The sequence below is a fragment of the Notamacropus eugenii genome, chromosome 5, assembly GCF_028372415.1.
Source record: "Notamacropus eugenii isolate mMacEug1 chromosome 5, mMacEug1.pri_v2, whole genome shotgun sequence".
Lineage (NCBI taxonomy): Eukaryota > Metazoa > Chordata > Mammalia > Diprotodontia > Macropodidae > Notamacropus > Notamacropus eugenii.
In genome coordinates, this window is record NC_092876.1 from 268591775 (window position 1) to 268615237 (window position 23463).

The window sequence follows — 23463 nt, forward strand, 5'->3', positions numbered from 1 at the left end:
AGCCTGTGATTCATTTACTTAAGCAATGGCATGAGAAAATTTGAATTATCTCACATTTAAAAGATCATATCTCATTCCTAGTTTCTTTCTTCATATTTATACCTATGTACAGGGACAAAGCGATCTGTTGAAGAATGCCAAGAATGAGGCCCTGGAGAACATGAAGCAGATACAATTAGCTTGTTCATCCTGTGGCTTGAGCAAAGCAGCTGTTGGTGGTGCTGAAGCCAAGAGCAAGCGAAGCCTCGAGGCCATTGAGGAGAAGGAAACTGGAGATGAGAATGGAAGGCTCTGAGCAGAGGCCCTGCCATTGGACTTGTCCTCTGTGTCAAGGACTTGAAATTATTTTTTTTAGAGCATTTAGGAATTCACAAAGAATGCCCTCTCCAGGGTGTTGGAAGTACACATTATTTCACAATGTCAGTATTTAACTGTGGTTAATTTATCTAAGTTAAACTCTTTCATAGCCATGTTTTAAAATAGATCAAAGCTCTGTGTATGTGCGCACATGTGTGCACATGGAAGGAGAGAGAGATTGTGTAGAATCCATTCTGTGTTACATCTCCATGTACTAAGTTATTCCTCTCCTAGTTTTCTAGCACCCCTGCTAATTTTGAAATTCTGGAGTATTTCGTGTAACTGGGTTTGTACTTTATTTTACTTTCTTGCTTTTGTCATTTAATTTAGAGTTCTTAATGTATCTTATTGTCGAAGGAAGCCAAATTTTACCAATAGATAGATGTTTCAATGGGTTAAAATGTAGATTAGAATAAATTTTCTGAATCACAGTATCTATGTGAATCAATAAAAACAACAAACCAGCAGAATTTATTAATAGATCATCAAAGTCATTGCATTCAGCCATTCCTATCTGAAATTTATTTTTTTAAAAATCCTTTATTAGAATTCAGAAAAGTAATGCACCTGAGATGAATTGGATGCATATGATTTCAGTGGACCAGCCAATCATGAGTAAAATAATACCCACCAACTAGGGACCCAGTAACATAGTGAAAGCTCTGTTTGCAATTAGGGTTTTAATGCAGAAATAATATTCAGGGGTTCTGAAATTTGTAGAGAGTTCTTGAACTTCATAAACCATGAGCCTTGTGATAGGTTTGTATGATCAGTGGGGATTTATTGAGAGAATGTATCTAGACGGGAATTTTAATGAAGAAGTGTCATGAGGTATCTAAGGGGTATCATGAGTTACAGGATTGTAGCTCTAGAAGCAGGAAGGACTTCAGATGTCATCTCGGCCAGCCCCCTTATTTTACAGATGAGGAAACAGAGGCCCTGCAAAGTTAGAAATAGCTCTAAGTAAAGGGCACATTATTGCTATTATCATCATTATTATTGTTGAAATTGGCTCTCTATCTTGCCCAGGCTGGAAGTTCAGCAGCCACTCATGGACCTGTCCCATTGTCGATTATCATGGAAGCTTTGACCTATTTCATTTCTAGGGATAGGTCAATTTATCTCTCCTTAAACAGCTTAGTGGCTGGTGCTGGACTTGGTGTGGACATCTGATTGCCTTTAGGCCTATTATGGCTAAAAACTCCCTAGTTCAAGCAGCCCACTAGTCTCAGCCTCCCCAGTAGCTGCGGTTGTAGGAGTGTGTGCTGCCACACTCAGCTAAAACGGCACATTGAGTGGCATAGATGTCTAACAGTGGGATAATTTTTAAGAAATAACAAACTTCAAGGCACTTTTAACACACATTGAAAGACATATAGGTCAATGAAGAAACAGATTAGGCTCCTACCATGGTAGAATCACTATTATTTCATCTTATTGATAATGTACTTGAGTGTAATATGTATGTTATCTCTGGCAGAACAATATGTTCTATGGTTATAAAAAGAATATATTTATTTAAAGCATTGCTTTTATTTTGAAAAGCTACTTAATTAATTTGATTAACAAATGTGCTAATTTTTGAATTTAATGGAAGGTAATTGTTGAAAGTTTGCCTATCTTAAAATCTAATATTGCTAGTGTGTTAAGTTATTCTGACTTCTTCTTAAAATTATGTTCATGTTGCACATTACTGAGAAAGTAAAGATATGAAAAAAGCTTTGAACTGTTTTTCTTTAATAAATTAATTGAAAAGATTGGACTTTAAAGCTAAGTGGAAGCAAGTGGGCATCTATCTTACATCTGACACAAAAAGTATGATGCAAAAAGTTCTGTTTCTTACTGGGTCATCTATGATAGGTGATAAATTAAGATTGGACATTTTATTATATAAATCAAAAATGTTTTAGGCCAAACGGTGCCTTGGTGGCCTCAGAATATTTCATGAACTCCAAATGCCTAATACTGTCAGAAGTAAGAATAGCCTTTAAATGAGTTCTATTTGTATTATTTTCAAGGGATTCTACTTTTTAACTTGTATTAACACTTAGATCATCTAAAGCTTGATATATCTTTGCATTTCCTTTAAAAGATACTCACATTTTTTTTATTGGTTTTGTTTTGAAGAAAGTCAAAAAGACCCGAGTGTTTTTTATTCTTATAAAATGATATAGGAGGTAATTGGAGAATGTGCAATTGGATTAAATGTTGTGATTTTTACCTTGATCAAAGAAATATGAGCTAAGATTAGAAAGGATCATAATCACAAAAATCACCAAGTTTTTAGGGTTAGGAATGAACTCAGCCAAATCAGCCTGAAAAGGAATCCCTACAACTTGGTGCAGGGCAAGAGGTCATCTTGAAGATCTCCCTCAGGGCTTCTTAAGAATCCATGTTAAAAGGGAACGTGTCACGACCTGCTAACTGGTTATTATTATTAAAATGAAAGAAGTCTTTTATAAATATTCAATTTATGAGGAAGTCATGCCTACTTAAATTACAGACTGGGATGACTGTTTGATAACATGCCTCCTGAAGTTTTTCATTATGTGTGAGTACAGACTAGTTTCAATAGAGGTTTTTAATTTACATGTAAATTAATTTGCCCCAAGTTATAGTTATACTAGGCACTATGACATAATGGAAGGAATCCTGGCCTGACAGGATAGCCTGTTTAAGATCTGCCTCCAACATACACTAGTTGTGTGATCCTCTTGTGTCACTTAGTTTCCAAGGAAACTCTCTAAGACTTTGAGTTACCTATTCATTGTTAATATTGACTGGTGAAGGAGTTTCTACACCTGCTTTCAGCACTGATGAAATCACAGGTCCATCTCCCTACCTCAGAACCCCCCCCCCGCAAAAAAAAAGAAACCTACATGAATTTAGCAAAACCTGTGCATGTGAACAGATTTTGGGCAGCTAGGTGGCACAGAATGCCAGGCTTGAAATCAGGAAGACTCTTCTTTGTGAGTTCAAATATGACCTCAGACACTTACTCGCTATGTAACTCTGGGCAAGTCACTTAACTCTGTATGCATCACTTTCCTTGTTTGTAAAATGAGCTGGAGAAGGAAATGGCAAAACACAAGTATCTTTACCAAGAAAATCCCAAATGGAAGTCATGAAGAGTCAGCTATGACTGAAAGGGCTCAGTAGTAGCAGCTGCAGCCCCAACAACATTTTTGTAATGTCTCAATGAGATCAGTAAGATACTGCTGACCTTGTGTGAGCAGGTGGACAAAGTGAGGCAACTGGTAGCATTATTATCTGTGGAAGTCAGATTTTCTAAATCCAAGTGTCATTACTATTTTACCACAGGTGTGTTAATTACATGATTTTTAATTTTGACCAAGGACTTTGGAGGTATCCTTATTTAGAGCAGTATCCTGGAATCTCAGATTCCTTAAACTGTAGCTTCCTTAGAGCAGAGTAGAATATCGAGGATACGAGGACCTGGAACTTTTAGCTAGAAAGCTGAAAGAGACATTGGAAGTTATGTTGTCCATATATTTTATAGATGAGGACAACAGGGGCAGAGACATTTGCCCAAGGTTACCCAGTGACAGGCCCTTTGTCTCTACTCCAGTGTTTATCCTTTCTGCTGCCTCCTTTCTTTCCATGGTAGATTTTCATCCAGGAAAATATATCACTGGCATGTTTAGGGCATCCTAAAGCCATGAATCCTAAGGCCATGGTTCATTAAAAAGCCACAAGACATTATGGACATGCTTTCAGCATTCTTGGGGTCCACTTTTTTTATTGATGGCACCATCTGGACAATTCTGATATGGGCAACTTTTGCTGCAGTGATAGAGAGAATGCAGAATTTTCCAGTCCGTATCCATCTGCTTCCAAATAGATCACATAATAATTCTTGTCTCTTTTGCAAAAATCTCCCTTTGGAAATAATATGCACTATTTGCCAGATTGCCAGTTTGCAAATGTCTCAGCATCCTTCAAACAAACAAACCAAGAAACAATAACAAAACACAATAATTGCAAATTTTAGCATTTTTCAGAAGATATTAACAACTATTGAGGTTGGTGGAGGGAGGTGAGCACACCATTGATACTGGGAATTAACAGCTTTTTTTTTTTAAGCTGGTGAGAGTTTTTGTTTGGTTGTTATTATAGAAAACCGCTGAAGCTTTTGAAATAATAAACTTTATTTGGATCTGTACATTACAACAATAACTTTTCTGGGCATGATTGATAGCTCCTTTTGCTTAGTTTTTAAAAAGGGCTGTGTAAAGGCCGAATATGATAGAATGCTTCTCAAATAACGTCCCCAGTGCATCTCAATCACACATCTAGAAGCTTTGTCCAGTGGTTCAATTTGCTGCACAGGCCTAAAGAGGACTATTGCTGTTATCCTGAGTGGAGATGACTGCAGTGAATCAACAGGGATGACACATGAACTGAAAAGGATCTAGTCTTACTTTGTCTCCTTCCCCATCCCATTTTACAGATGTGAAAACTGAATGTAAATAGAGAAGTGACAGTTCATAAGCTCAAATATATAAGTGGCAGATTTGGGATTAAACCAAGGTCTTCTGACTTTGAATTCAGTTCCTTTTTCTATTATGCCACAACTGCTCCTTCCTTATCTTATAGTTTCTATGCATTTTATTACCCCAACTAGACTCCTATGTGCCTCCTCCCTTTGCCCCAGCCACCCAAAACCTCTGACTGCTCTCATGACTTGGAGGAGATGGGATTCACTAACTCTATCCCTTCTGATGAGATGGAGGACCAAGGACTTTACCATCTGACCTTTGCCTCCTAAGGTCCTCCAGGCCTTGCCATCTGCTCTGACTCTATGCCCTGAAGACCTCTGGTTTTGTCATCTGAGTGGTGATTGATGCAATCAAAAGCTTTGCCATCAGCCCCTTCCAATGCTCCCTAAGGACACTCAGAAATTTCCCATCTGACTGCAGTTATATTTTCTTTAACGTGTCATCTCCTCAAGTAGACTGTAACCTTGAAAATAAGAACAATCTAGCCTTTTCTATTTGTGTCCTCAGTATTTGGCACATAGTAAGCACTTAATTAATGCTTGTTTTTCATCCGCTATACCATATTGCTTTTCAATAGGGATGCTTTGCTTTGACTAGCTTGAAAATTAATCCAGATGACCATTGACAGCTGCATCGTGTGTGTTTGGAAGGTCCCTCATTAGGGCAGTTTCGCTGCTACTGTCCCTGAGATGGTGTTCTCAGTGTCCATCACCTGTTCATTGTTTCTTTCTAGCGTTCAAATGTTCAGACCTTGGGGTCTGCATTTGAGGCAGAGAAGCCAAACTTCAAGAATCAGTTTCTCCTGCACGTCTCTTGTCTGTACATACTTATTTTTACGTTGTCTCTGCCCTCAGACTGCGAGCAGTAGGGAGTGACTCTCGCTTTCTCTGTCTCTCTGTCTCTCTGCCTCTCTCTCTCTCTCTCTCTCTTGCTCTCTCTCGCTCTCTCTGTCTCTCTCTCTTTCTCTGTCTCTCTCTCTCTTCCCTTTTTCTTTCTTCCCCTCTCCCCTGTTTCTTTCTCTCACTCTGTCTCCCCAGGGCTCATCACACGGCCTGGCACAGAGTGGGGGCTTAATTAATGTTGTTTGACTGATTGAATTCACTCCTATTTTACTTATATTTTCTCTGTCAAAGAAAATGAACTTCAGCCTGAGATGGGTTGTACCTGGTGAATTATGAGGACAAGGAAATCCAGGAGAAATGAAGAGAGAGTAAAGGATCCAGTATGTAAGTGTTCTCTCACTATCTCCTTCTGCCTAAATGAATTGCCGTCCAAGGGAATGAGAAAACTTATTGAATTACTGCTTGAACTGGTGATATTGATCTTGAAGGAACATTGTGGCAACCAGGAGGGTTGGAGTCTCAATGCTAACAGGCAAATTTTGTTCCAGTTTTCCAAAAGGGGAGGAAGATGGACTCAACTAACTTTTGGCACGTGGTAAGGATATTGAAATTCTAGAATGAATTACCAATTTGATCATTGGATAGCATTTCTAATGGAAGTAATAATAATTACAAGCCAGCATAAGCCCATGAATGACAAATCATGTCAGATTAACCTCATTGCCATTTTGGAAAGAATTTCTTGCTTTTTTATTGGTTGGTTGGTCTAGATCTATGATTTTTTTGGTGTAGGGGACTTCTACAATGAAAACTTTCTTCTCTGACACAGATAGGCAACTTATTTTTAATTTAGAGTCTCTATAGACCACTGTATAGGGGAACTGAGAAGTTAAAAGATCTGGCCATGGGCACACAGTTGGAGTCCTTGGTAGCACTTGAATCCAGGTCTTCCTACATAGGAATATGGCAGAAAATGATTTAGAGTCCAAAGGACTTGAAAAGCTTGAAAGCTTGAAAAGCCATCTAATCTTAGACCCAGCATGGTAAGTGACTTGCTGTTCAGCAGTTTTCAGTCTTGTCTGACTCTTTGTGACCCTATTTGGGGTTTTCTTGGCAACGATATAGGACTGGTTTGCCACTTCCTTCTCCAGATCATTTTATAGATAAGGCAAATAGGGTTAAGTGACTTGCTTAGGATCACACAACTAGTAGGTATCTGAGACCAGATTTGAACTCAGGATGAGGAGTCTTCCTTACTCTAGGTTTGTGTTCTATCCACTGCACCAACCTAGCTGCTCAAGTGACTTAACCAAGATCATACAGAAAGCATATAATTTGAATCCAAATCCTCTGAGTCAAGGTAGCATCTTTGTATAAAAAGAAAATAGTTATTTTTCAGGCACACCAGTACAAAATTTTCTCATGCTAGCATAGATAGGATGAATAAAAGTGTACAGAGACAGTTATGCACACTCAGGTTGCTTTTAAACTGCATCTTGTTTTGTCTTGTCTAACACAAGTGTTTAATGTTCTCATTTTAAATAGACCCCTGTGGAGTGATAATATTTATGGAAAGTAGCAGCTGTTGTCAACAAATGTGTTCTTACAGGAGAGGACCAAGGATGGGAAGACAAATGTGGACCAAAACATATGAGTGAAATGCTGCATTCTCTGGAAAGCATCTCACAGAGGAGCATGCATTCTTGAGTTGTTGTATCAGACGTTTTCACTTGGATATCAGAGGGTGCGTTCCATGGAAAATAAGGAGCAGATGAAACCATGCCAAATATCTTTTCCTACCTAGTTTTTGTTCTGGCAGACCAGGTCAGCCACATGTTTTGCATGCTTATGTACAATGGAAAAGTTTGTGTGTGCAAACACAAGGGGAATATGTGGCTGCTCTCATGCTTCTAAGATTCCCCTTCCTGAGGAAGGCAAGGCTTATGTCCAGTTGTTCAGGGTAGTTGTATTTTGTGTAACCCTGAATAGGAAGTCAGAAGGTATGGGTTCAAATTCCAGCTCTTTTACTTACTTGTATGACATTAGGGATGTAATGTTATCTTTCTGAGCTTCAGTTTATCCATCTGTAATAGGAGGAAGAAGGACTAGCCAATCTCTAACTTACTATCCAGCTCTAGAGCCAACGGTGTGGGGTTCAAAAATGAGAGGGCTTATTGATCTGCTTATGTGACAGTTACATACATATAGTTTGCTATATTTCAGAGCCTGATGTGAACTTGCATCTTGTAGTAGGCTGTGATTTTTCTCATTTGGTTGATCAGTAGACCAATTTAAAAAAATACCCTGCTATATGGGACATAATTCTAATTCCTTCTAGGTGCCTTTTATCTTGATGTCCCATCCCCCTTAGTATCATAAGGTTTCTATGTGAACGGAGTGCTTGTTATCTAAATCACATCCCTTTCCTTCTGGCTTATGTGATGCTGGATAATGTCATGGAATTGTTGGTGCCATCCCCATGGCAACAGGGGACTGTGTCACAGAGGAGAGGGTCAGTTTCCAGCTTCAGGAAAGATAGATGGATGTTATGAATTTCAGAGTAATCTCCTCCACTAATATTTATTTTAGGAGGAGCTATGATGTGCTGTGACTTATCAAATAGCTCGTTTTTTACATCTGCTCAGGGTTAGAGTGAGGAAAAGGCAGTTAATTTCTCAATGACATAGGAGCTAATCTAACCATAGGATTTATGGATTATTAGACCTAGCAGGGACTTTAGAGGTCATCTGATTCAACCCCCTTATTTTATAGAAGAGGACCCTGAAGCCCAAAGGGGAAGGAAACTTGCTCTGATCATGCAGCTTATTAATAGTAGAACAAGGAGTTCTGATTATTTGACTCAATGAACCACACTGATTCCTTAGCCATCTATGGAATACTTTGGATTCCTTCTGTAAGTAAAGAAGCTGTGATTTTGTCAGTGTTGGGACTCTTGGTATGGCAACTCCCTCCACTAACAGGTTATGACCCACTAGGGAGTTGCTTCAGACACGTACAGGTTAAGAGACTTAATAATAGCTAACATTTATATAGGTATGTGCCAGGCACTGTGCTAAGTGCTTCAGGATTTGATTTGATCCACACAAGTCCATTTTACAGAGGAGGAAACAGAGACAAACAGAGCTAAAGTGACTTCCTCAGGGTTACACAACTAATAAGTATCTGAAATCATATCTGAACTCAGGTCTTCCTGATTTCAGGCCTGGCACTCTATCCACTGCACTGCAGAACACCAACAGTGTCCAGGGACACACTTCTGCTAAGTTTCAGAGGTGGGACTGGAACCCAGGTCTTTTTGTATTCATGTCCCACACTCTATTTACCATTTGGCTTCCATATGACTGCACAAATAACTTCATGTTTTTTGTGTCTGATTCAAATAGCTTTAATTCTAGATTTTAATCTTTTGGGCTACATGTGAAATAAATTAAGAGGCAATAAACTATCTCTGATTGACATGACATTATTAATTTATAACCCATTTATAATTTTCTGTCATGTCTGACATTGGGATGATCTTAGATAAATTATTTGAATTATCTGGCCCTCAGTTTTCCTTATCTATAAAATCAAGTTGGACTAGACAACTTTTAGAATCTCTTCTATTTCTTGGAATCTTACTTTTATCATGAAATCTTACATAAGCTCTTAAATTATTGAGAAAACAATTGATGGCCCCTCCACTCAAATGTTCTGTGATTCTAGAAATGCTTTGTGCCAGTAGAATCTTTTTAACTCTCAACAATGCCCTATTCAGGCTATCCATCTGTTTAGAAACAATAATCAAACCCAATGTATTTGGGGGAAGGCAAGTCCTGTAATCCCTCAAGGGCAAAATATTATGTAATTGGCCAGAAGAGGCCTATGAATGGCTGAAGCTGGAAATGAAATATATAGAGAGGGGATACTTTATTGAAAAAAAAAGTGAGAGTACATACAGTAGCATTGGGAAAAAAGGTCCTATGAATATTGTCTGGATAAAATAGGCAAATTTATCCTCATTTCAGTTGGAGTATGTATTTTTATAGTGATGAAAGGAAAGGCAATCTATTGCATCTTTTCCTGCAACTGTCTATGCTATTAGAGATTAGTTGGGCTATTATATCATGAGGGTTTGCATCTCAGGGAGTTGCTATTATCCCATTTTTTATGATGTGAAAGGAAAGTGTGTATATATTTTGGAATATTTATGAGAGGAAAGAGTATGTGAAGGGGAAAATTTTAACGAACAGATATTATTTCCATCTGGTTGAATAAAGTAAAAAGTTTTCTTTTTTGTCAGGTAATTTTACATACAGTCTTACATTTTGATATTTTATTAGTAATGTAATTAGTAATTAATAAAGATTGTCACATGAATTATCCCATGAGATCTTCTGAATAATCCCAAGAAACTGTTTTGTAAACAAAACACTATAGGATTTATTAGGATTATAAGGCTGCTAGGTGGTGCAGTGACTCTCCAGAGCACCAAGTCTGGAGTCAGAACAACTTGAGTTGAAATCCAGCCTCAGACACTTATTATCTGAGTGACCCTGTGCAAGTCACTTAACCCTGTTTGCCTCATCTGTAAAATGATCTGGAAAAGGAAATGGCAAACCACTGCTGTATCTTTGCCAAGAAAACCCCAAATGAGGTCATAAAAAGTCAGGCAGGATTGAACAAGCACAACATTAGGATTTTAATGGGGATAAGTGAAGGAGGAGCTGTTAAATCCTTTGTTGATGGTTAAAGACAGGATTAGAACCCAGGACTCTTTCCTTAGCATCTACAGTTATTTCCACTACATCAGCCTCAATTTAATTCAATCCACCAATCTTTTATTAAGTGCTTGCTGTGGGCAAGACACTGGACCAGGTATTATAGGAGATAAGAATATAAAGAAAGTCTCTGGTCTCGAGGAGCTTACACTGAGATGTCCTAGTGGAGTGAATCAAGTGCTACACTTTAAGAGTACCTGGCTTCAGAATCCATGGCTGACACTTGCCAACTGCCAGACTGAGCAAGTCTCATAGCTTATCTGAGTCGAGTTTCTTTCTCTTTAAAATGCAGCAATTTCCTCATAAGGCTGTTGTGAGGCTTAAGTGGAATAAAGTATAGAAATTGCTTTGCAAATTTCCCAGTGCTACATAAATGTCAGCCAGTATTACTTTAGCAAAGCATTTACAGAGATAAGTCAATACAAGATAATTTGAGGAGGCAATGAACAATAAGAACTCAGGGAGACAGGGAAAGCTTTCCAAAGGAGGTGGCTCCTGATCTGAGCTGCAAAGGAAGCAACTAATTCTAAAAGGTGAAGGTGACGTGAGAGAGTATTCGAGGTAGGAGGAAGGTCTGTGCAAAGGCATGAAGGTGGGAGAGGTGGAATATTGGGTCCAGTAAGATCAGGCAGGAGTATTTGACTGGAAGGTAGAACTCATCAAGGTCCTGAGTGTGAAATAACTGGAAAGATAGGGTAAGAAAGACTCTGAAAGGCTTTAAATGCCAAGTTAAGAAGATTGTTCTTTACTCTAGAGGCAACAAGGATCCATGAAAGCTTCTTGAGGAGAGGAGTGACAGTCAGATCTGTGATTTAGGGATATTTTTTTTTTGGCAACTGTGAGGAATATTTTTGGAAGGGATAGAAACCTGAAGCAGAGAGATCAATTAGGAGGCTATTAAAAGTTAATTAATTAAAAATATATAATCAATCAATTAATTAATTAAAAGGTCAGGGCAGCTAGGTGGTACAGTGAATAAAGTGTGGGGCCTGAAGTGAGGAAGACTCAACTTACTGAATCTTAGACACTTACTAGCAGTCTGACTCTGGGCAAGTCACTTAATCCTGTTTGCCTCAGTTTCCTCTTTTGTAAAATGAACCAAAGAAGGAAATGGCAAACCATTGTAGTATCTTTGGCAAGAAGACCCCAAATGAGTCACAAAGACTCAGACAGGAATGAAATGACCGTACAATAACACTATAGTTCAGGTAAAAAGAAATGAGGACTTGAAATAGAGGGATGGTTGTGAGAACAGAGAGAAAGAGAAAAATACAAAAGATCTTGCACAGACAGAATCATCAGGATATGACAACTGATAGGATATGAGGTGAGGGGGAGTGCAATAGAGACAATTGAAGATGCCTCTGCAGTCATGGACCTGAGAATCTGGAAATAATGAGCACTATTTTTATATGCATTTAAGAATGAGACCTGATAGGTGTGATGGGGTACCTCAGAGTTATTTTGATTTGCATCTCTCTAATCAATAGTGATTTAGTGCATTTTATTTTCATATGACTATAGATAGCTTTAATTTCTTCCTCTGAAAACTGCCTGTTCATATCCTTTGATCATTTATCAATTGGGGAATGACATATCTTTTGACTCAGTTCTCTACATATTTTAGAAATCAGGCCTTTATCACAGACACTAGTTGCAAAAATTCTTTTCCAGTTTTCTGCTTCCCTCCTAATCTTGGTTGCATTGGGTTTGGTTGTGCAAAAACTTTTATATGAATGTATGTGTAGAACCCATGTAAGATTGCATGCCATCTCGGGGAGGGAGACAGGAGGGAGGGGGAAAAATTTAAGACTTATGGAAGTGATTGTTGAAAACTGAAAACAAATAAATTAATTTTAAAAAACAGAATTATACCTGAAAGGGTTAAGGCATTTTTTTCTTCCTCTCATGTTACTCTGGACATAGGTCATGAATACTTTCGGTAGGAATGGTGTTGCCCTCAATAGAAATGGGAAAGTTTGGAGGAGGAGGAGCAGGGGAGGGTGGAGAAGATGATGAGTTACTTTGGACATTTTGAATTGTCATTGCTTAGTGTTGTCTTCAGGGTCATCATCACCTTCATCACTCCATCATCATTATGACTGCTCATGATTCCTGTAGCAGTTTAAGGCTTGCCAAGAGCTATAGTTCAGTCCCTCAACAAGTGTTTACTGAGCATGCTCAGTACCTTATTAGATATCCATGGCAGGTGGTGGTCCTGGCAGCTATAAAAGAGGTGTCACCAATGAGACCTATTTAGTTGGAAAGAGAATAATGAATAATGATACCAGGAGTTGGCAATTGCATAGTGCTTCAGGTTTACAAATGGCTTCACTTACATTATCAACAAGTCACTCAATCAACAATTAAGGGCTTACTCCATGCTCAGTTCTAGGGGATCTGGGTTTGAATCTCACATCCAATACTAGGCAAGTCACTTAACATTTATTTCAGTGCTTCACTTGGACTCAATGGCTTCTAAGCCTTTTATAGCTTGAAATTTATGATACTCCAAAACTAAGTTCAAAATAACTTTATAAAAGAAAGCACCAATAACTTAGAAGATTTTGAAAGGGGACTTCCACAAAAGGTAGTGCTAGAGATGAGTGTTGAAGGAAGCCAGAGATTCTAAGAGTTAAAGCATTCCAGGCATAGAGACAGGAGAGGGTGCCTACTTTGTGAAAAACAGAAAGCCGGCAAGAATGACTGCACTATAGAAGTTAGGAAGGAAAGTAATGTTTCATCACTTTTAGCTTTGTTCCGCTCCACACATGGAAGAGCCAAAGAGGAAGATAATGGGAATAATCTAGGATTGTCTAAGAACGCTGTGAGGTAGGTGGCAAATAAAAAAAAAATTATTTATTTTAGTTTACAGAATTCAGTTCCACAAGCTTTTGAGTTTTAAATTTTCTCCTCCTCCCTTCCCTCCCTCCTTCCCAAAATAGTGTGCAATCTGATATAGGCTCTACATACACATTCACATTAAAGATATTTTAACATTAGTCATGTTGCAAAGAAAAATTATAACCAATGGAATGAACCATGAGAAAGAGTATGCATATTTAAAAGGATATGTGTGTGTGTATGTGTATGTGTGTGTGTGTGTGTGTGTGTGTGTGTGTGTATGCATGAATTCTTTTTCCTTCTCTTTTTTTTTTTGGACGCAATAGGAGTTAAATGACTTGCTCAGGATCACACATATAGTAAGTGTCTGAGGCCACTGAAATTTGAACTCAGGTCTGCTGAGAATTATATTTCTGTGGTATGCTAATGTGACAGAAAAGAATTGGAGACAGAAATTTATGAACCATGTGCCTGGAAGCAGCTCATTTAAATTCCCAGTCTTAACTTCTTCATCTGTAAAACTGGATAAATAATGCCTGTAGAATTTACCTCACAGAGAAGTAGTAAGGATGGAATGAAACATGTGTAAAGCAATTTAAACATTAGTTATTATAATAAAAATAGCTAGTATTTATACTTTCAGTTATACAAAGAATTTTACAAATATCTCATTTGATCCTCACAACAACCCTGGAAGTAGGTGCTATTATTATAATACCCATTTTGTAGATCAGAAAATTGAGTGAGGCAGAAAGTTAGGTGACTTATTCAAGGTCACCCAGCTAATAAGTGTCTGAGGTCAAATTGAAATTCAGGTCTTTCTGACACCACAGCCAGAACTCTATACACTGGGTCACCCAACTGCCTCTAATAATCTCTTGTAGGGTAGCAGTAAATAGGTAGGGAGATAAAATATCTACAGTAGATTTTTTTTCTATTCCCAATATAAATTTTAGAAATCATGTTTGCTTCCCTTAGATTTTATACAAAAACAAATTATTCTTGCAGTTAATAGCAAGTCCTAAAGCTGGGACTTGAGTCCTGTTTTAGAGTAGGAGGAAAGCAAAGAGAAAAAGATTCCAAAAGAATACCCTTTTTCAAAAGTTATCTGTGAATCTTGTTTCCCTCCCAAATGCACCAGCCCATTACCCAACTTTGCACAGTGTACTTCTTAGATTTTAAATAACTCTATGTCCTTCATTCCACTTGAGTGATTTCTTCAACTATAGAAATTAATTATTTGACTGATGTGAGTGTGGGGAAGCAGATGGTACATTTCTTACCTATTGCAAGGGCAGAGTTGGAGGGTTTCCAGTGATGAATGGATTTAGTTTCTACTTCCCCATATGGAGAGATATAAGAAAATAGCCATAAACAATACATGAGTGATTGAGTTCAATTCAACAAGGGTTGTTCTTTTTTTAATTGAGCACCCCCAAAGTGTCTGGCCCTGGGCTATGCTCTGGAGATACAAAGACAAAATGTGAAATTGTCTCTGCCCATGAGGACCTTATGTTCTATTTCCAGCTCTATGGTTAAAAGGAACGTGATATTAGGTGATTTGATTGCAAATTAGGAGAAAGTCAGAAGAAACTAAAGGACTATGAGGCTAGAGCATGGTAGAAGTTTAACCACTAGGTGGCACTGCAAGTCACTACCCTGATCCAATTCATTAAAAAACAAAAAAAAAAACAAAAAAAAAAAGAAAAAGAAAAGGAAAAAAATCAACCCTAAGATGTCCCACCATCATCCTGGTGATTGTTCTTGGAATGTGTCAAGTTGTCTACGGTTCTCAGAGAGTATGTGACCTTCTAACCTTCAGTTCCACATCTCTTTTAGTGGCAGACTTGTCTCCTTAGTCTAAGAGGTATGTTTAGTATAGATTTACCCAATCAGAATAGGTTTAAACATCTACTTCCTGGAAAACCCTGGTTCTTCCCTGAATATACTGTATTGTACTGATCCCTGGTCACCTCACTTTGGCATAACAGAACTGGTACTCCATGGGAACTGGCAGGAATTTTTTTTTTATAATATATGCGGTATTTTACCCTTTGTGCACAGAATCAAACAAACATAATATCACAATAACACAATACAACACATATAACAATATAACATCTACCACATGGCTGTGTGCCCACAGCATTTCAGAGACCCAGGTGTCCCCCAAACAATATATAAGTTTCTCCAAACTCAGGAGTCCCAGGAAAACATAGTTCATTTGCTTAGTCTCCCCACACTTGCAACTTCTATGAGTGGGTAAAAACAGTTTCCAAATGATGTTCAGCTCATAGCATCTAGTAAGCCCAGTCAGTAGATGAGACACTCAGGAACTTATATAAGGATCCAGGCCCAGGCTCTTTCTCATTGCAAGAGACAAGGACAAGGACACAAGGAGATCCCCCAGGACAGAATGAGCTTCCATAGCTGGTCTTTTCCATTTTGTTTTCTATGGCTGGTGAGGACCTCCAATTACTTCTTGATGCCACTAACTTACTGCTCTTGTAATACAACAAGTATATCCTCCTTCCTTCCACTTCCCACATATAGAAGGAGGTATAATTTTGTTGTTATTCAGACTTTAGGAATGTTTACATGCTGTCTTGAGTCCACATACTAGAGATGTGAATTGAGAGTCATTGGAAAACCCCACTTTCACAAAATAGATCTCCTTCCACGAGATCCAAATTTTTGCCATTAGAAATTCATTCCTTGGCAATTCTAGGAGTCAGTTCCCTTTTAGCATTTATACACCTAATGAAAGATACCATATGGAGCCATTTATCACCATAGAATTAATTTATGAGAAATAAATAGACTGGTCCAGTGTAGTACAATGGATGAAGATAATGGTTCTGGTGGTTAGCCTAGCACTTAGAATAGTATCCAGGTGAGCAAGCTTGGGTAGGGCACTTCAGTGAGATTCCATAGGCCATTAAGGTAAGAACAGGATTCTGACCTTGTGTGGGGGTCAGTGTATGAAAGGAAACAGTTGGGGTACATCTATTTTGAACTTGGATTACTTTTCAGTTATATGAAGAGAAAATCCAATTAAAATGCCTTACAAATCTGAAATCCATGGAAATTCTCAAAGTTTACATTCATTATTTAAAATGATCAATTTTGCTATAAACCAATATGTAAGAGAGATTGCTTGTGAGATCTGATGAAATTCTTGTCCACATTCAGAACTCAATTTATGACGAAAGAGGATTGTTAAACAGGGAGGTACCATCACTTTACTAGTAAAGCTTACTTCCCAGACAATTACTTTTTATCCAGGAAGTACCAGCCCCTATCATATTGTCACCATGCTTGGGGCTGTATTGTGCTTTTTTCCTGTTGGTCTTCCTCAACACCTAACTTTTGTAATATCCTTTCCCTAAATAATTTTGTTTCCGCAAACAGCAGAGCCACCTACTTATACTTCTACTGCTGTCTGAGACACCTATGACAAATGAGAAAATAATGCTTTTTGCTCCCCACTGGATGCCTCATTATCTGTCTCCAATTTCTAAATGCATGATGCCCTTTTGACTTGCTAGGACCAGCTAGGCTTACAGATAATGAAGACTTGCTTACATTGCTCCTTCTACATACAACTCTTCACATGTTTCTGTACACAATTCCTTTTGAATAGATCACATTTGAAGGGTTTTTATTTTTATTCTGCTCTGAAGTCTGAAAATCCTTTCGCAATCAGGTGAAGCTTGGCTAGAATGTGGATTTAGACATGAATGGTAGATCAGTAAAACTGAGCTGTGTGGGGAGGGATGCATTATTTTCAATTCAGCATAAAGAGCAGGCTGGGAAATTGCACAGCATTTTTGATGACTCTCAAGCTTATTCATGAAATAAAGACTTATCTTTCTAACACTAATTTTCTTTTAGTGATACTGTTATAGCATAGAAGTATACTAAAGTGTCCAAAGAATTAGAGTTGGGAAAATGGAGAGATGAATGATAGGGATGAGGAGATTACAAGAAATTATCAATGGAGAAAACTGGGCAGAAGAAAAGAGGTCCAACAAATATAGGACCAGAAAAGGAGATGAAGTGGCCACTGAGCAAGGACGATGGATGACCATTAGATAGTCTCTGGGTCTTTTTGGTTTCTACACAATTTCAGGAAACAAGATCTCTGATCTTTTAAAGGGAGGCTGTGGGTACCCATAGGGATTATATAAGATGGTCAGTAGAGGTCTAAGAAGAACATACAGATCTAGGGTCTCTTCTTCTCCCACCCAGGTGTTTCTGCAGAGGCTGCTCTATCTGGATGGCTTCTTTGAAAGAGGGTTGGGCTGTTGGTTTCCCTCTCTTTGGCCTTGTCCTTCCAAAGGCTGGGCAGTGGTGGCAATGAGGATAGATACAGGCTGAGTGAGGGCTCTATGAGCAGCGAGGTCGCAGTGGGCACTACATCTGCTTGAACACTACAGAGGTCAAGGGTAGGGGTAGTAGTGTTTGCAAGAGGTGCAACAAGACTTAAAAAGCTAGGGCTGGAATGACTTTGGAGTCCCAGGGGGTGGTGGCAGGGGCCATTGATCATAACCTGGTTTCTCTCTACTTTCTCACCTCCATCCAAGGACGGGGAGCTGCAGTTGGGGAAGGGGCTGGGGATAAAGGTTCAACAAGGGTGCTGGGTGGTTGTGAGAAATGTTGGTGTTAGAAGCAACAGGGGCAGAGGATGAGAGTGAACTGTGGGGAGCGTCTTAGGTGCAGAGAAAGTGTGTCTTGCTGTCACACAATCATACATCACGACTTCACAGACTAGAAACTAGAGCCCAGAACTGCAGACTGCCCATCAAGTGTTAATTCCATTATGCCAAAGAGTGTTTATGGGGATTATATATCTTTGTCCTCCTTTTGGATTAGATTTAGAGCTGCAAGTGACCTTAGAGGTCACCTACTCTGATGCTACTTCACAGATTTCAAAACTGAGCCCCAGAGAATAACTTGCCCAAGGTCACACAGACCTTGAGTCTAACCAAGGCAGAACTTGGGGTTTGAACCTATATCCTCTGAGTCCAAATCCAATGCTCTTTTCCTTGGTATGTGTTGTTTCTCCTTGTTGACACATTATTTTGGTCTCATAGTATTTTGCAGAAGCTTATGACAGAATGCTGACTCATCTAGAAACTGACATGTTTTTGAATATCATTATTTTGTGTTCAATATTATTGCTCTAGAAGAGCAATTTTAACTTGTCAGTAGAGAAGTACACTAAATAGTTGAGTTCATCACCTTCCTATACAATTTCTGAGGTGCTGAGCTGTGAGTTTCTTGTATTTGTAAAATGGACACATAGGACATTTTTTTTCTGTTATGTGTTATATTTTGCTTTTTAATGAAATTTTCACATTTGGAAGAAAAAGCATTATTGTTAAGGAAATTGCTTTCTCAAGAATATCTGTTGTCACTGAAATGAATTGCATATTGTTCATTTCAGGGAAAAACTATGATGTAAATAGAGAAAATTGCCCCTATGAACTTAACTCTCAATCTTTCCTCTCATATTCCCTTTCATCACTTCTGGTTCAATAAGCAATCTTGTGTGTATTGCACCAGTTTGGAGTAAATTTGCCCAGTATCTTTAAGTGCCAGATTCTTATTTCTCAATAACCATGATCAATTTACTTAGAAAACTTGCCTCATTTTCCAGCATTAAAAATAATCATAAGTATTACAAAATACTCATGAGAGACTCATTTGTATGAGGTTGAGCTATGTGCTATAGCACAAAAAGAGAAATCCAGATGTTTTGGCTCTTGGGACTGCAGGGTGGGCACTGGGAAAGGCTCTGCGCAGGTGTCTGGGTGGTCTGACAAGGCAGATCAGGGGTTAGGAGGTGGAAGAATGAGTAGTTGTCACAATTTCCAGATCTTCTGTTCTGCCTTGAAGCAGACAAATGTGCCAAATAAAATAAGAACAGACATCAAAAAAAGAGAGGAGACGGGGAAAAAGTCATCCTAGGGAAATAAATAGAGAGATGAAAGAAATAAGTAAGCAAAAAAGAGGCCCAGTACAATGAATAAATAAAGCATGGTAAAAGAAGATGAAGAGAAATTTACAGGCAAAAAGATGTTCCAGAAACAACAATAACCCTACTATTCCCACCCATAGCAGTAACACCACCACCATCACTACCCCTCCTGCCACCAAGTATGGCAACAACATCAATTACAGCATTGCTACCACCAGGGGCAGTGAATAACACTACCGGCACTGCCACCACCACCACTTTTAGAAGAGATGAGAGGCATACCACAAGACAGCCCTTACAGCGTGGTTGTGAGTGGAAGTAAGATAAAAAAAAGGTTTAGCATCTTTATGATTGGAAATAAGGCTGTTAAAGGAAGAATTCAAGAAGGCAGAGCTGATTTAATAACAGAAAAGTTACTGCAAAATATCGATAAGGCTGGACCCTTTAAAGAGTAGGTAGAGGAGGAGACGTGGACAGAATGGAAAAGAGAGATGTCAAAGAACTAACAGTGGATTAAAATTGGATGAAGACTCAAATCTATAAATTAGAGCTACAGAGTTAATAATATAATAACTATAATAACAATAGATAGCAAATATAAGCATATATATATGTATATGCGTATATTGATTAGTTGAATCTGACACATGGTGACCCCATTTGGGGTTTTCTTGGCAAAGATGCTTAAGTGGTTTGCCATTTCCTTCTCCAGTTCATTTTATAGATGAGAAAATTGAGGCAAACAGGATTAAATGAGTTGCGCAGGGTCACACAGCTAATAAGGGTCTGAGGCCAGATTTGAACTCAGGTCTTCCTGACTCTGGGACTTGCATTGTATTCACTGTGCCATCTAGCTGCACTATAGCACTTAGTATACACCACCAGGTATTTTACAGTTATTGTCTTTTTTCATTTTTATAACAGAACTGCAAGGTAGGTACAATGATTATTATTCCCATTTTACAGATGAGGAAACTGAGGCAGATAGAGGTTAGGTGACTTTCCAAGGTCACACAGCTAAGTAAGTATCTAAGGCCACATTTAAGCTCAAGTCCTTCTGACTCCAGGAACACTGCTCTATATACTATGCTCTATCATGATGAGAAAATAAAATTTGAGAATCAATGACCTGCAAGAAAAAATGTGAAGAAACAAAGAGTTTGTATACTATAGTTCAAGAAGTCATATGCAAAGTTGCTCAGAGTTGAGTCATTATGGGGTAGTGAAAAAGTTCTGCACTGAGCTTCACAAAGAGCTAAGTTCAAAACCTACCTTAGATACTTTTTAGCTGTGTGACTCTGGCCAAGTCATTTAACCTTGCTTCAGATTCTTTATTTGTAAAATGGTGAATTTGGATTTCATGGTCTCTTAGATCCCTTCCCTTAAATTTATTCAAAATGGAAGGCAAAGTGCAAATCAAGAGGTCGCTGTTCCTCACATAATATACTCCACTCCCCAGCTCCTTCTATTTTCCCTGGGTGCCCCCTCTCTCCAACCTCATCTCTGTCTCCTGCCTTCCTTCAGATCTCATCCATCTATAATTCCACATTCTGCAAGAATCCTTCCTGGATCCTCCTTAATGCTAATATTTTTCATCTGTTGATCATTCTTATCCTGTAGGATAGGAAAATGTACATTGTGTTTGTATAAATGCTTGTCTGTACATAGTTGTGTGCATGTTGTCTCTCCCATCAGACTGGGAGCTTCTCAAGAATAACGATTGCTTTTTTACCTTTTTTTGTTTCCCCAGTGCTTAGCACAATGCCTGGCAGATAGTAGGGATTTAATTAATGTTTATTGACTGAGTGACTAGCCTCCTTTTATACAAAATCTGCATGAAACCCAAATATTTATAAATCAGATCATATTTCAAATACAATAAGGAAGATGGCTAATTAAAGGAATTCTTTGATAAGTCCTTTTATGAAGTAATAAATATTTGCTGTTAATAAGCCTCCCTTATTTAATCTGTTTTACAGAGATAAAGGCACCATGTACAGGGCTGGACTTGTAGTCAGGAAGCCTCGGTTCAAATTTTGCCTCAGGTGTGAACTGTGTGAAGGTGTCAGGCTGGGGGCAGGGTAGGGAGATAAGACATTATGTTCAGTGTTTTGTAGTCATTGTGAATGTTGTTTTCTTGGCTCTGCTTACTTCACTCTGGATCAGATTATGCAAATCTTCCCATGATTTTCTGCATTTCTGCATATCTGTCATTTCCTGCAGCACAACAATATTCCATTACATTCATGTACTGCAATTTGCTTACGCATCCCCCAATTGATGAACATCAATTTTTTTTCCAATTCTTTGCTATCATAAAAAGTGCTGCTATAAATAATTTGTTGTATATAAGAATTTTTTCTTATCAATGACTTCCTTGGGATATAAACCCAGTAGTGGAATTTCTGGGTCTAAATACATGGACATTTTAGTCACTTTATTTGCAGAAGTTCTAGTTGCTTTCCAAAATAGTTGTATTGATTGATAGCTCCACCAAAAATTTTACTAGTGTGTCTATCGTCCCACACCCCTTGTTCAATATTGACTTCCCGTCTTTTGTCATTTTTATTTTTTAAGTGTATTTTTTGTAAACAATAGTGGAATTTTGCTTTCTTATTCAAACTATTGCTCTTTTGCTTTATTGGATTGTTAAATACGCTCATTAAAAATTATGTTAGGCTTGTATTTTTCTCTATTTGTCTCTAATATTGAATTACTATTTTTTGTTTTCTTCATAAAGACAGTTCTTTGTCTCGAGTTATTTTTAGCTTAATTTACTTTAAGACAACTCAATTTCTACAGCTTCTGTTCCCTTCATCCTTAACCAACCTCTCCTGACTGTCACTTCTTTCTCTACCTTGGGAGTTTTGTTTAACTTACTCTTTTTTTCTTCCTTTATCTAGTTATCTAATTTTCCCCTCTTAGTTAAATAATCAAGTAGAGTTCTTCTTTTCCTTCCATTCATCTTTTCTCATTTGTTAGTTTCATTTTCTACCTCTTTTTCTAAAAAAAGATTTCTTCCCTCGCTTTATTAATTCTTATTTCTTTTTTTCCCACTCTAAATTTTTATTCTTTGATGATAGACCTTAAACCTATTTATTCCTTCTTTAGTCTCTGTATTCCTCATGGAATTAATAAGTCCAAGGTAGTTATTTTGAGCTCCCTCTTCCAAACAACTGCTATGCCTTTGTGTGGCAAATCTTGCTCCCCCTCCTCCACCTTTTTGTATCTTACTTAAATCTGTCAATTCTTACAGAAGATACAGAAGCTGGAAGTATTGCCCCATGGTAAGAATGTTCCTGTGTTTCTGATCATGATAAACCGTTGTCCATCCTGGGTCCTTGCTCCTTCTGTAGGTCAGTTGCTCAAGAAGCTCTGGCAGGATACTGTACATGGAGACATGACATAATTAGAGGTAGTGGCTCTAATCACCATATCCCTGAAGATCCTGCACACTCTAAGGCCCCCATCTTCCATGGCAGAAAATTTCGCTCCTTATGTGAATGTTCTTCAGGGGGACTCCCTCCTGCCACTGAAATAGGATCTTCCCCTGTATTTCTCTACATTTCAATCCCTGCCCCTTCCACCTTGTTCCCTCACCTTAGGTTCCATAGGCCTTTGTCTTCCGAAGAGAATACGAGAATTATTCTCCCTTCATTCTTCTCCATGACTAGGTTGGGGTACTGGCACACCCTTCCTAATTTTCTTTCTCCCCTTTCAACTTTTATATAGCTTCATATTTGGCAGTTTAGCTTCCCACAAAACAAACAAGCAAACAAAACTAAACATTGGTTCTCCCATAGGCAGTGTTGTGAGATTGAATTCATGGTGTGTCAGGTCACCATCACTTGGTGTATTTAAGTTTCACCTCACTCTTGACTCCATGTGCATTTTTAGAAAGAAATATCTTAATAGTGTCTTTGTTGCTATTTCTTGTTGTTTTTAACCTGATAGTTGTCTTTCTCTTTCTGGTTTTTTTCCCACCCTTTTTCTCTAGGGTAATTAATTTTGTTACTTGTGCCTTCCTTGGTTGCGATATTTGTTTACTTTTCTTGTTTTTTGTTGTCTGAGGTATTTGCAAGGGAAATAATCTCTTTGTGTGTGTGTGTGTGTGTGTGTGTGTGTGTGTGTGTGTG

General features: G+C 38.3%; 1 protein-coding gene across 1 annotated transcript in view; it reads left to right on the plus strand.

Annotated features, from left to right (window-relative positions):
• The window catches only part of PLCL1 (phospholipase C like 1 (inactive)), a 444522-nt gene extending 426645 nt beyond the window's left edge, over positions 1-17877 (plus strand). The window contains exon 6 of the mRNA XM_072612807.1: positions 113-17877. Coding sequence (XP_072468908.1) covers positions 113-295 — 183 coding nt within the window. The 3' untranslated portion in view covers positions 296-17877. The remainder of the gene's footprint in view (positions 1-112) is intronic.
• The last annotated feature ends 5586 nt before the right edge of the window (positions 17878-23463 follow it).